Source organism: Erythrolamprus reginae, chromosome 1 (assembly GCF_031021105.1).
Source record: "Erythrolamprus reginae isolate rEryReg1 chromosome 1, rEryReg1.hap1, whole genome shotgun sequence".
NCBI classification, from domain to species: domain Eukaryota; kingdom Metazoa; phylum Chordata; class Lepidosauria; order Squamata; family Dipsadidae; genus Erythrolamprus; species Erythrolamprus reginae.
The window spans coordinates 196,795,426-196,808,406 of NC_091950.1; the positions used below are offsets into that span (position 1 = coordinate 196,795,426).

The 12,981-nt window shown below is 38.5% G+C and overlaps 1 protein-coding gene across 3 annotated transcripts in view; it reads left to right on the forward strand.

Annotated features, from left to right (window-relative positions):
• ITPRID2 (ITPR interacting domain containing 2) overlaps window positions 1-12,981 on the forward strand; it is an 86,529-nt gene that overhangs the window by 42,027 nt on the left and 31,521 nt on the right. For all 3 annotated transcript variants that reach the window (XM_070731880.1, XM_070731879.1, XM_070731881.1), the window contains 2 exons: window positions 1,783-1,991; window positions 3,014-3,702. In XM_070731880.1, the coding sequence (XP_070587981.1) occupies window positions 1,783-1,991; window positions 3,014-3,702 (898 nt within the window). The remainder of the gene's footprint in view (window positions 1-1,782; window positions 1,992-3,013; window positions 3,703-12,981) is intronic.

Consider the following 12,981-nt stretch of genomic DNA (forward strand, 5'->3'; position numbering starts at 1 on the left):
ATCTTTTGTAAGGGGGAGAGCAGATCTGTGTGGTCCATTCTGCATTTCTCTGGCTGCCCATGCTTTGGAAGGCAAAGATTTTGAGCGGATTACCTACTATATCTGTAAAGTCTCCAGGCACAATTTGGGAGTGAATCAAGAGGAGTATAAAGTACATTATATTGCACACCATTTATCATACACTGTATTGTTATTGCAACAATGCTGGATTAAGGTCAGTGTGTGCAGGAAGCTAGGAGCCTAATCTCCACTTTCCATATCCTTTTGAAAGAGAAAAGCTTCTTATTGAGGCTATGCAGGCTCCTTTTACAAAATAAACCAGCTGAGCTTATGTCTTTTAAAAAGAGAGGTGGGGAGATTGTTAGAATACCTCCAACTTGCAGGTGATAGACCTAGCCTAGTTCAGGCCATCACTGCCTTGTATTTAGGAAACAAAGAACTGGAAAGGACAAGGTGCCACACATTCTGCAAAACAATTTGGTTCATTGGTTGGTTAGAATCCAAATCTTACAGGATGCAGTGAGTTTGCTGTCTATGTACAGAACACGTCTTACTGAATTTTAACAATGCAGTTAACGATAGCGAAGACTGGTTGAACAGGCAAAGACTTCTCAGATCTATATAGTTGAACTACAGGGATAGTGAATAAGGCTTTCCTTTCAAGGAAGTTTGAACGTGATTGGGGTACCTCACAATCTGCCCTTGTATAGGTGAAATTTGAAAAATTAGAATATCGTACAAAAGTTCATTTATTTTAGAAATGCAACTTAAAAGGTGAAATGTAATATATGAGACACTTATTACATGCAAGGCAAGATAGTTCAAGCTGTGAGTTGTCATAATTGTGATTATTATGGGGTATAGCTCATGAAAACCCAAATCCATAATCTCAGAAAATTAGATTATTATATGCAATCAATAAAACAAGGATTGTACATAGAACAGTATCAGACCTCTGAAAAGTATAAGCATTTTCGAGTTTCACCTGTATATAATTATTGATTTAAACCATACACATTTAAACATTCTTCTAGGCAAATTACCACAAAGTCCTACCTGTCAATGATTTTTTCAGCTTCAACTACAACAATTCACGAGTACACAATCGATTCAAACTTAATGTAAACTACTCCAAACTCGACTACAGAAAATATGACTTCAGCAACAAAGTAATCAGTGCCTGGAATGCACTACCTGACTGTGTGGTTTCTTCCCCAAACTTAAAAAACTTCAACCTTAGACTATATGCAGTCAACCTCACCCCATTCTTAAGAGGCTGTAAGGGTGTGCATAAGCATACCATTGTGCCTACTGTCTCTGTCCTACTGTCCTATTGTCTAATTTACCTGTACCTACCTTGCTGATGTTTATATTTACTACCTTCTACATATTTGACAGATAAATAAAATAAAATCTGCTGCTCGTTAATATCCAAATTAAATTAACAGTGTAGCTCAGGAGTATCCAATCTTGGCAACTTGATTTACGGGCTTCAACTCCCCAGCCACCCCAAAGAAGCTTATTCTAGGTGTACTGAGAACTCCTGTTGAGATTAATATAATTATGGAGAGTGCACAAGAAATATTTCTACTTTTATAAATACTTTTAAAGTAAGAACAGAATCATAATGTCATTCCCTTTCATTGCCTTTAAAAGCTAAAAATCTCAATCTCAATTTTTTAATGCAGGTATTCAGTTTAACAGTCTTACAGATTTCACCTCTCTACTTAACCAGATAAGCAGACTATATACTGTAATTTTTGTGTTATTGTTTTAATTTAGTGTGTCTGAACTACTGGAACTCTATGAGGAAGATCCTGAAGAGGTTCTCTATAATCTTGGATTTGGACGTGATGAACCAGATATTGCTTCTAAAATTCCATCAAGGTTTTTTAATTCATCGTCATTTGCAAGGGGAATAGATATCAAAGTGTTTTTGAATACACAACTGCAACGGATGGAAGTGGAAAACCCCAATTTTGCTTTGACAAGTATGTTTTTCTTACTGGGCAATATATACATGCAATAAACATAAATGCATAAAAATTGCTATGTTCCTAAATACTTTCAAAAGTTGGCCAGGGAAAATATGATATTACTTGATTAATCTCCTTGTTTTTCAGACCAGTAAACTAGCAATAAATAGATCTAATGCAAAGTCCTTCTAATTTTAAACCATCTGAACCTACTCCCTTGGAGAAGAATGTTGTCAAGGCATCTCTATAATTTACCATTTCATTCTGCAATGCGAAAAGTGAACTTCTCAAATTATAATGAGTATGTAGATAACTAGCAAAATATTAGGAGTAATTGGCCAGCCTTTTCAGTTCCTTGGAAAGGTCTAACCTCAAAATCTTAGCTTCTCCTTCTTATGCTAATTAGAGATGATGGAATTAATTCTAACCTTTGGTGCCATCCTACTCACAATTGTCCATGGACATCAGAATGAAGTGAGAGTAATATGTAGCCTATAGAACTGGAATGTGAGAAAAGGTTCAAAGAAGGACTGGAGCTTACTTGAAAGACAGTTAAGTATTTTATTCGGTGGAATAGAGATGGAGGGAACCTCATGTTTTTCCCTCTGAAAAATTTCCCAATGATGTAACTCAGTGTGCATTAATTTCTTGGGTTCATATGCCACGGAGTTGCTTACATCCCTACTGAATATTAAAACAATAAAAATGAAACAATATATTTTCCTTTGATTCAAAAGGCAGATGTGTTTTTAAGATTGATCCCATAATAAAACAATTCAAGACCATCTGCTTTTCCTCGGAGAATACTCCCAAGTAATATTTTGGTAAAGAATCAGTGCATGGAACCCTAATTAATTCCTTCAGATTTCAGAAGCCAAGGATAGTTGAAAGTCAGAAATCGGGCTTGGCTTTGGTGCTGATGTTTTGATGTTTCTGTTTTTAACTTTGCAAGTTTCAAGTTCATTTGTTGTTTCAATATTGCACTTTTACAGTGCTGCCCTTGTTCTTTTTGTCATTTGGTCTTGTCTTTTTGCCAGGTCGCTTTCGTCAAATCGAAGTGCTTACTACTGTGGCCAATGCATTCTCTTCCTTGTACTCTCAAGTTTCTGGCACTCCCTTGCAGAAAATTGGGAGCATGAACTCAGTATCTTCCAGTAAAGAGGCATCCAGCCCACCTCCTTTGACACGAAGTAACACAGCAAATCGTTTGATGAAGACGCTGTCTAAACTCAATCTCTATGGAAACTGTCAAGCAGGGGATGGTGGCAATAGTATATCCATTGAAAGGGGCAAATCTGAAAGTGGGAGTGAAGATCCAGAGGTGAAAAATGAAGTCAAAACTCCAAAACACTTCAAAGCATCTTTGTTGGCAACAGTAAAAGAAGAAGCACCCGGCAACCAGTCCAGCCTATTAGGAGCTCTGGATTCTTCAGAACCTTGTCCTAGAGTTAAACAAGAAATTCAAGATTATTCTATTTCTCATGAAGATCAACAAAATAATAACTCTTTTGGACATACAAGTGGATTTCATGAAAAGATTGCTGCTATGAACTCTTCTAATCTCATGGGTGATACTCTGGAATCAACCAGTTCTGAACATAAAGTTACCGGGGCAATTCAAATGCCTGCAACTTCAGTGACTGATAAAGAGGCCTCGGCCCCGCTAACCATTCCATCTATTGCCAGCCTCATGCTGCAGCAGAAGGACTCCTTTGAGATGGAGGAGGTATGTGGAAAGGATTATTGTTGCTTTGATGTTGTAGTTCCTCAAGTGCTGATCCCCCTTCATATTCTGCACAAGCTTTCTCTAGACCGATACCTGGTAGATATTGATAGAACTGTGTAGAGAATTTTGAAGGGTTATTGTCCCTCTAGCTTGCATAAATGTTGGATACAGAGTTTTGATAAGCTGCTAAAATGGTTCTTTGGTATACAGTGTAGAAGAAGATATTATTTTAAACCAGATCTTTCATGGCTTCATACACAACATTTTTAGTGAGTATTTCAGCTACCGGTAAGGTAATAAAAAAAGGGTTAGGGTTACTAATATGAAGGAAGATTATACTCTTCTGAGATACTCCTATTTAAATTATGCTTAAAAGCCACTCAGAAATACATGTTTGTTGTTGTTAAGAGATGGACAACCTGTATTGTCTTACGGTGTTTTCCCCAAAATAAGACTCTGTCTTATATTTTTTTGAACCTTGAAATAAGTGTTTGACCTTATTGCCATGCAATGAAAAGCCCAATTGCGCTTATTAGTAGGGGATGTCTTATTTTGGGGGGAAATAAAACATCCCCTGTCTTATTATATGGTATAAAACAGTTTTATTTGTTTATAAATAAACAGTATAAAACAGTTTTATTTGTTTATAAATAAACAGTATAAAACAGTTTTATTTGTTTATAAATAAACAGTATAAAACAGTTTTATTTGTTTATGCTCTTTGGAGCTCCGTATGATCACGAAAACTGACAGCAGGATTTGTGTCAATTTTAGGTGGGAATTACATAAGAACCATATTTTAAATTGTAAAAAAGGCCTGTCAATCTATTGCAATTTAATGAGAAGCTACTATTCCAGTATGCGTGATACTGAATTAGGTAGACAAGTGGATGAGTTTAAAGCCTTATATCTTTTTAGGTCAGGAACAAGCAACTTGGTGCTCTCCAGATAATCGGACTGCAATTTGTGCCATTCTTTTCTGTTATTTATGCCAGCTGTAGCAACTGGAAGTTGATCGTAACATTCTGGGCAGTTCCAAGTTATATATCATTATTTGAGGTGTATTTCAAGTTATTGGATTTCATTCCTAAAGCTGCTAATCATCAGATACCATTTGTATTTCTTTCCTGACATGCTAATAACTGTGGCTATGTGAGAAGTCTGAGCAATTCTAATTTTGACGGAAGCATTAAAGCATCTTTGTTTGCCTCTCAGTTGTGCAACTTTTTTATTTTTTATCTCCAATCCCTGGTCTGTGGACCAGCATCTGGCCATGAGATACCAGAAAATGGGTCATGCAAAAAAGTGAAGCCCTGCGGGCTGTAGGCAGCATGGGAAACCACATCCCTTCTGGTCTTCATGGAACTGATCTTTGGTGCCCAAAAGACTGGGGGTTATAGCCCTAGATCTCTTCTTGAACTGCAGAATATTTACTTCCTATGACATTCCCCTATCACACTACCGTAAGAGGGTTTATTTGTTTTTGATAAATAAATTTAGTAATTTAGAAATAGAGTGATACCTCGTCTTATGAACTTAATTGGTTCCGGGATGAGGTTTGTAAGCTGAAAAGTTTGTGAGATGAAACAATGTTTCCTATAGGAATCAATGGAAAAGCAATTAATGCGTGCAAGCCCAAAACTCACCCCTTTTGCCAGCCGAAGCGCCTGTTTTTGTGCTGCTGGGATTCCCCTGAGGCTCCCCTCCATGGGAAACCCCACCTCTGGACTTCCGTGTTTTTGTGATGCTGCAGGGGAATCCCAACAGAGGAATCCCAGCAGCGCAAAAACAGTTGCTTCGCTGACAACGGAAGTCCAGAGGTTGGGTTTCCCAGCGAGGGGAGCCTCAGCGAAATTGCAGCATCGCAAAAACACAGAAGTCCTTGAAACCCCGCCTCCGGACTTCTGTTGCAAGCAAAGCGCCCGTTTTTGCGCTGTTGGCATTCCCCTGCAGCATCGCAAAAACATGGAAGTCCGGAGGTGGTGTTTTCCATGGAGGGGAGCCTCAGGGGAATCCCAGCAGCGCAAAAACGGTCGCTTCGCTGGCAACAGAAGTCAGGAGGCGGGGCATCCCAGTGGTTGCGGCTTGGGTTTGTAAGGTGAAAATAGTTTGGAAGAAGAGGCAAAAAAATCTTAAACCCTGGGTTTGTATCTCAAAAAGTTTGTATGACGAGGCGTTTGTAAGACGAGGTATCACTGTACTCCTGAAATAATGTGACTAAGTTATGCTTATGGTTTTACAATTAGTTCACAGAAGTGAGGAATCTTAACTATTAATGGCAAAAATGAGGACAGTTTCTCTCTCTATTTCTTTTCTGTCTTGTGCATAGACTAACACTATGAGACAGAGCAGGGAGTGCCCTGCTTTTCTTCTTTCCAAGTTTGCCTTTGGAATGTTTTCTTTGCACGTATCATGGCAGGGATATATCCAGGGCACAGTTTTCCAAGCTGTCCCAGAGCTCTTGTGGCTTGGGCTTCTGTCGGAAGTCTGCTGCTGTCAAGATAGCCAGCGTGGGAGAGTGAGACAAGGCACAGCTTTCCCAGGAGTTTTGGCCTCTGCCTCCTCAGCCAATCGAATGCATTTGTGCTGGTATCCTTATTGATATTGGCAAAGGAGATGTGGAAGGGTGGAGGGAACAGGGCAAAGATTGCAAATAGAAATGCAGGCAGGGTTTTGACCCTGCGACCCTCAGCAGAGGCGGGGGAAGGAAAGGGATCAGCCCTCTTATGCCATCCACCCCAGCTGCCTAATCCCCCTTTGGGAAAGGGAGGACAAGAAACTCCAGCACAGCCATAGGAGCAAATGAAGTCACGGAGCCGCCTTTGCAAACTGAGACCTAACAAATGGCTTGTAAGATGGATGTTTATATGCATTGATAACGGTAGCAGTTTTGCCTTGCAGAGACATCTACGCGCTTTTGCCTTTGGGGTTTGTTTTGTTTAAGGAGTATTGAAAGGAGATGTTGTTGATGTTTCAGTTGTGTGTTGTGTGTAGTTTTAGAGTTTTAGAGGGCAGGTATAGTTGAAAGTAGCAACTTGCTAATGAGTACATGTCCTGGCTTCCCTACATTTTAGAGTTGGTCTATCTTCCAGTTGTCATATCATTGCAGAAATATGCTTTAAAAGGAGACATTTGCTACGGATGCTACATTAAGGAGAAGTGTATGTTCTATGTACAGAATATATTGTAATAGAATAAATAAATAAATAAATATACTGTTCTATGTCTTTGCTGTTTTTTAACTCTGCTATGCAACTGGTCTGATTTTTATTCTGATCTTGCCCTGGTTGTTTTTACCAACAGCATCCTTATTCCAGCATCTTGTCTTTTTTCTTTCCTACGGAAGAACTGATTCAAGTGCATAGGGGCCGTGCCTGGTTCTGTATAGATTTTAGTATCCCTAACTTCAGTTAGGGAAGATAAAAGTTAAGTGGCATTCTGAACTTTTCAGCAAAATGGCAGTTCTGTCTGGTGATTTTGAGTGCAGGAAGCTGGGTGTTTCTTTGTGGAGAAATGCTGATTAAAAAGGAACAATGGGAGGCCCTTGAAGGCTCATTTATGAAGCAGTTAGACCAGTTTAAAGCCTTGTAGGATTTTAGCTTTGTGGGGGCCTAATTTTGCTTTATAGGTTTGCTTATAAAGTTTGTCTTAACCCTGAAATTCAAGTGGGAAGAAATAGCTTCAGATTAGAAAATAAACTTTATTGTTAAAAGATTTATCATGTCTCTGACTCACTATGACTCAGTGTCTCAAGTCGGAAGCTTAATTTTTGTACTTGAAATGGGATCACAGTTGAGTTGCATAAAACCATGCCCCAAAATTTCTTTCATCTCTAGAGTCTACTTAGGAACCAAAAATGTTTAGCAATCAAATGGAAATCAACCAAAAATCTACCAGTATATCCTCCAATTCTGTCGTCCAGGAACAGCCAAGAAGTAGCACAGGTAGTAATCAACTTACAACACAATCAAATCCAAAATTTATGTTGCTAAGTGAAAAATGTGTCTAGTGAGTTTTGCCTCGTTTTATGACTTTTCTTGTTACATTTGTTGAGTGAATCAATGCAGTTGTTAAATTAACAACATGGTTGTTGACTGTTGTTTCCTCATTGGCGTTGATGATCAGAAGGTTGCCAAAGGTAATCACATGACCCTGCGATACTGCAACCCTCATAAATGTCAGTCAGTTGTCAAGCATCCAGATATAAATCATGTGACCGTGGGAATGCTGCAATGATCAAAAGTTTGAAAAATAGTCATAAGTCACTTTTGTGTACAGTGCTGTTGTAACTTTGAATGGTCACTAAGTGAACTATTGTTAAGTCAATGACTACTTGTATCCCATAAGAGTGCAACTTTGGGTCTGATGGTGAACATTTTTTGGCTCAGGTGCCAAAAGGGGGTGTGCACCTGCCCACACCCATAATGCGAAAAGCAGCCCAATGGGCCTACTGGAAGTCAGGAGGCTTTAGTGAGGCTCTGCACATGCGCACAACTCCCTGCCCGCTGCCCTCCCCACGCATGCGCACAAGCCTCACTGAAGCCTCCTGACTTCCAGTAGGACCATTGGGCTGTTTTGCACTCTCCTCAGGGTACAGGAAAGCCTTCTGAAGCCTAGGGATGGATAAAAATGGTGCAGTGAGCCGAGGTGACACAGCAGGTAGAGTGCTGCATTGAAGGCCACTGAAGCTTACTGTAGATTTGTAGGTCAGCAGTTCAAATCTCATCACTGGTTCAAGGTAGACTCAACCTTCCATCCTTCTGAGGTGGGTAAAATGAGGACCCGGATTGTGGGGGGCAGTAGGTTGGCTCTGTTAAAAAGCTCTATTGCTAACATGTTCTAAGCCGCCTTGTGTCTAAAAAGAAGAGCGGCATTAAAAAAAAAATCAGATAGATAGATAGATAGATAGATAGATAGATAGATAGATAGATAGATAGATAGATAGATAGATAGATAGATAGGTAGGAAGTTCTGAAATGAAAGGAAGTAGACCTTCAGATAGTTGCAATCAGACCTCTCATATCTTGGGCCATTTCTTCTACAGTCGGAAAAAGGCTTTCCTGAAGGCCTGTGTAGCCCATAACAGAGCTCCAGATTGATCTGGAGTTCTGTTATCAGCTGTAGAGACTTTTAGGAAAGGCCTTTAGGAAGCGCCACGGCAGCTGATAATAGAGTTTTGGATCGATCCTTCTAGGCTGCAGAAGAAATGGGCCGAGATGTGAGAGGCCTGACTGCAACTATCCAAAGCCAAAGAAGTTCCTGAAGACCTCTGATAGCGAAACTATTTGAAAAAAAAGGTTAAAAATCAGCTGGCCAGCGCACACATGTGTGCTGGAGCTGACATGGGGCAACGCCATGCCTGCCCCCAGATATGTCTCCACGTGCCACCTGTATGCCATAGGTTCACCATCACTGGCCTATAGCGTTGCTTAACTTTCAGCAGAAACATTAAATAAATACTGTACTTTACTGCCTTATTGCCAGTGTCTCTCCTGGTAGCAAGGCATTCCACATGATCAAATTTGCCAGTCGTTCCTCATGCAAAACTTTAGTAAAATTATCTGTTCTCAAAAGTGATTGGTTTACTATACCTCTTCATCTGTTTCTCTTCAAAAAAGTGGCTTGCACAGACACAAATGGGTAACTGTTATAATTTTGAGAAAATAAGGTGCCTGCGCTGTCCTTTAAGATGCTTCTTTTTGTTGTTGTTGTTCTTGTTTTTGCTATAAATATTATTGACTAGAATCATTTGGCGAATGTGTAATTTGTGGAAGTGTCTGTTGAATCTTGATACCAAATCAAAAATTTATTTGCAGTCCAAGATGTCCTGATCAAGGTTTTGTCATTTACGTATGAGTGCATGATGCCACAATGCATACACAAAATGAGTAGAGTTTGAGTGGTAATATTGTAATGTACTTTTCATCATTTAACCTCTTGCTTCTTCCACTCCAAGTACATGCACATGGTAGTATTTGCATGCATCTGTAAGATCAAACAGTGTGGAAACTTTCAGAGCAGAAGTAAGGACTTCATGGCAGGTCTTTGTATTGTTGAGGAAGCTCAAATTATTTTGGCCAGCCTTTTTACTGACCTATCTGTCAGAATGGCTTTACACATAGGATTTTATTTAAAGGGTTAAACTAAATATCTCCTCTTCAGAATATTCCTGAATCTATTCAGATATGATGATTGGCTGTTGCCCATATGGCTGATACAGGCTGATCAAAAAAATTTTTTTTAAGGATTTTAGGACATTTAAAGGTTTTCAGATGTGTGTGTTTATGGAAGACTGGAAACAAATACTTAGGTCATGGCTATACCAGCTTTCTGTGGAGTCTAATCTATTATTTTTTATTATAATAATCTATATATCTATTTTGGGTTAGGAGTAGAGGCTGGAGCTTCTATTCTGAAGCTATTACTGCAATTTGCGCACTGAAATATCCCTGTTTTGTTTCCCTAAATCATGCTCACGATATTTTCATTTCAATAATATTGATTCTCCTTGTTTTAAATAGTGATAACAAGAACACAATGCTTTAGTTTGGCATTTTGAAAATAGGTTTGTTTCCTAAAAGGAAGTCCTTTGATTTTGGATTTTCTATTTTAATAAAGCAGTATTATCTGAATGTATTGTATTAAAAAGATTAACTAGGCGATTTTATCACCAGAAACAACTTACAGCTAAGGAAGTGTCTGAAAATTGAGCAGTTACAAAATAAGGAAACCAATCCGGCAACTATTAACCAATAGCAGAGTTTTAAATGGTTATCTTTCTTTTCAGTTTTATATCAGAAAAATCATATTTTTCTATTTAAATCTTGTGATTTTTCTTCTTATGTTTTTATACCCCCATCTTGGAATGCTTCTAACACTTTTCCTGCATTACTAATATTAAACAAGTACATAAAATTGAATGCCTTGCAAAAATTTTACTACAGTTCCCAGTCCAACCAGTATGGCCACTGGGCAGAAACAATGGTGGTTGTAGTCCAAAATATTTGGACATGGACATCAAAAATCTAAATCATGCATTAAGCATGCCAATAGATTGTCGTGTAGGATCAAGGGCAGAGTCTCCAGTCTTATACAGGAAATATGTGTAGATAGTTGCTTATGACTAAAAATTCTGTGTAGGGTTTTTTCCCCCATAGGTGGAGCCCTATGGATGTTTTCTATAATATGTCAGGGTGAAAGACTAACATGGGAGCTTTGCCTCCTTAGAGGAAAGAGATTGAGTAAGCCTGACATGGAGAGTATAGTAAAAGTAATAATGATCCTATACCTACCTACCTACCTACCTACCTACCTATCTATCTATCTATCTATCTATCTATCTATCTATCAAAAAGTTGTTTGTCCTTGCCTCCTTCCTAGGGCTGAGAGAAAGTGACTGACCAAGGCCATCCAGTTTTCTTCATGCCTAAAGCAGGACTAGAACTCATGATTACTGAGTTTCAAATCTGGTGCCTTGATTAGAAAGGCTTACTCTGTCCAGATCTCCTCGTAGTGTCAGATAATCAAGGAGACATATTTTACAGCTCAATCCTTCTATGTCATCAACAGGTTCAGCCAATATTTAGTCATGCTATCAAAAATAAAACATCTTAAAATTATTGTCTTGCTGTAATTATTGGTTACATGTAGTATTTATAAAAATACTGTCTTATTTGTTATTCAGGAGATAGCCAGGTTGTTAAAAAAATTAAGAGTTCCTTAACTCTATAATTCTTTCTTCGGGAAAAATTGGTTTTTAAAAAATAGTGACACATGTTTATATTTAAAAAAAAATCGTTTTCTTAATAGCATGAGTATGTACTGACTTATGACATCATGTGTCTTTTTAGATTCAGGGAGATTAACTAAGCAGTGTTCAGAAATACTTAGGTGTCTCTGTGATGTAACAATTATATAATAATACAATGTTTACAATTTTTAATTTAAAACCAAGTTTTCTGACCTGTTAATTACACAGCATAACAAATCTTGTGAAGCTTTCATATTTTTCTTCTACGGTTCTCTTGAAACAAGATGTATAGACAAAATGTGTGAGGCTTGATTTATTTTCTTTTTTACTGTTTCTTGAAAATCTCCTTCCTTCCCTTTTTTGTTTCTTAAAACATAAAAAAGCACAATAATAATAATCACTCATATCAAAAAGGTCTTTTAATTCCCCAGATTGAAATTGGAATTTTAGAATTAAATGCCCTAGAGTTTCAAGTTTATGCTAATTACAACCTCTAGATTAAAAAAACCCTGTAGAACGGTTTTGTCCTTGCAGTTTGTCTACACATTTTGAATATAACCTTCTCTGTAATTAAAAGGGCTATTTATAGTTCCATGTATTACTAGATTTCATAGGGCGTCTAAAAGTGAAGACATGTTTCCTATGTCTATAATGCTGAGGGGACAAATAACAAGGAAATGTACCTAAAAACCAATGGAATCAAATAGATGCTTGAATTACTTAAATTCTATTTAGGTAACTTCTATTTTATTTTAAAGCTTCAGAGGTGAATTAGTACATGTTGGTGTCTGAAGATAAAATACATGTCGGTGTCTGAAGATAAAATTAAGAACAATAACAATAATTGAACAATAATTGAAAAAGAACAATAATTGAAAAAGACCATAATTTTTGACGAAGTATCCAGGATCTTGGGAAAGAAAATACTTGGAAAAAATTGAACTTTAAAGAGAGAAAGCGAAAACAGTATATGGAGTCCTTGACTTATGACCATAATTGAGCTCAGAAATATGGTCGTAAGTCATAGTTATTAAGCAAAGGGCTTTAAGGAACACAATCTCTGTTCTCCCCATTGAGATTGTTACGTAGAACACAGGGTTCCACTCGGGATGGGGGAAGCCCTAGGAGGCCTGCACTGCAACAATTGTCCAGGTCACATGTTGCCTCCCCTGTGCTTCCCAGGGCCTCCCCTAACCCCGAGGGATCCCATTCTGCTTCCCATCCCTTCGGGTCCCATCCACCCTTCCATGGGCCTTGGTCCATCATGCTATTTCCAAAGATCCCTTTTGGGAAGCAGAAACAGCTGATCCACCTGATGTGGCTTTCCTGTATGGAAGCAGTGTGGTTCCTTCTCAGAAGTGGGCGCCATTTTGGAAGTGCCTGCAATTCCCAGATTGTGAGGATTGCAGGCCTTCCCAGGATAGTCCTGCTGCAGGATGGCATGAAGCGCAGCTGCCATTCCCAAAATGGCACCTACTTCCGAGACAGCAACATGGAGCAGGAGGGCTGCCTGGTGGATTGATAGCTGC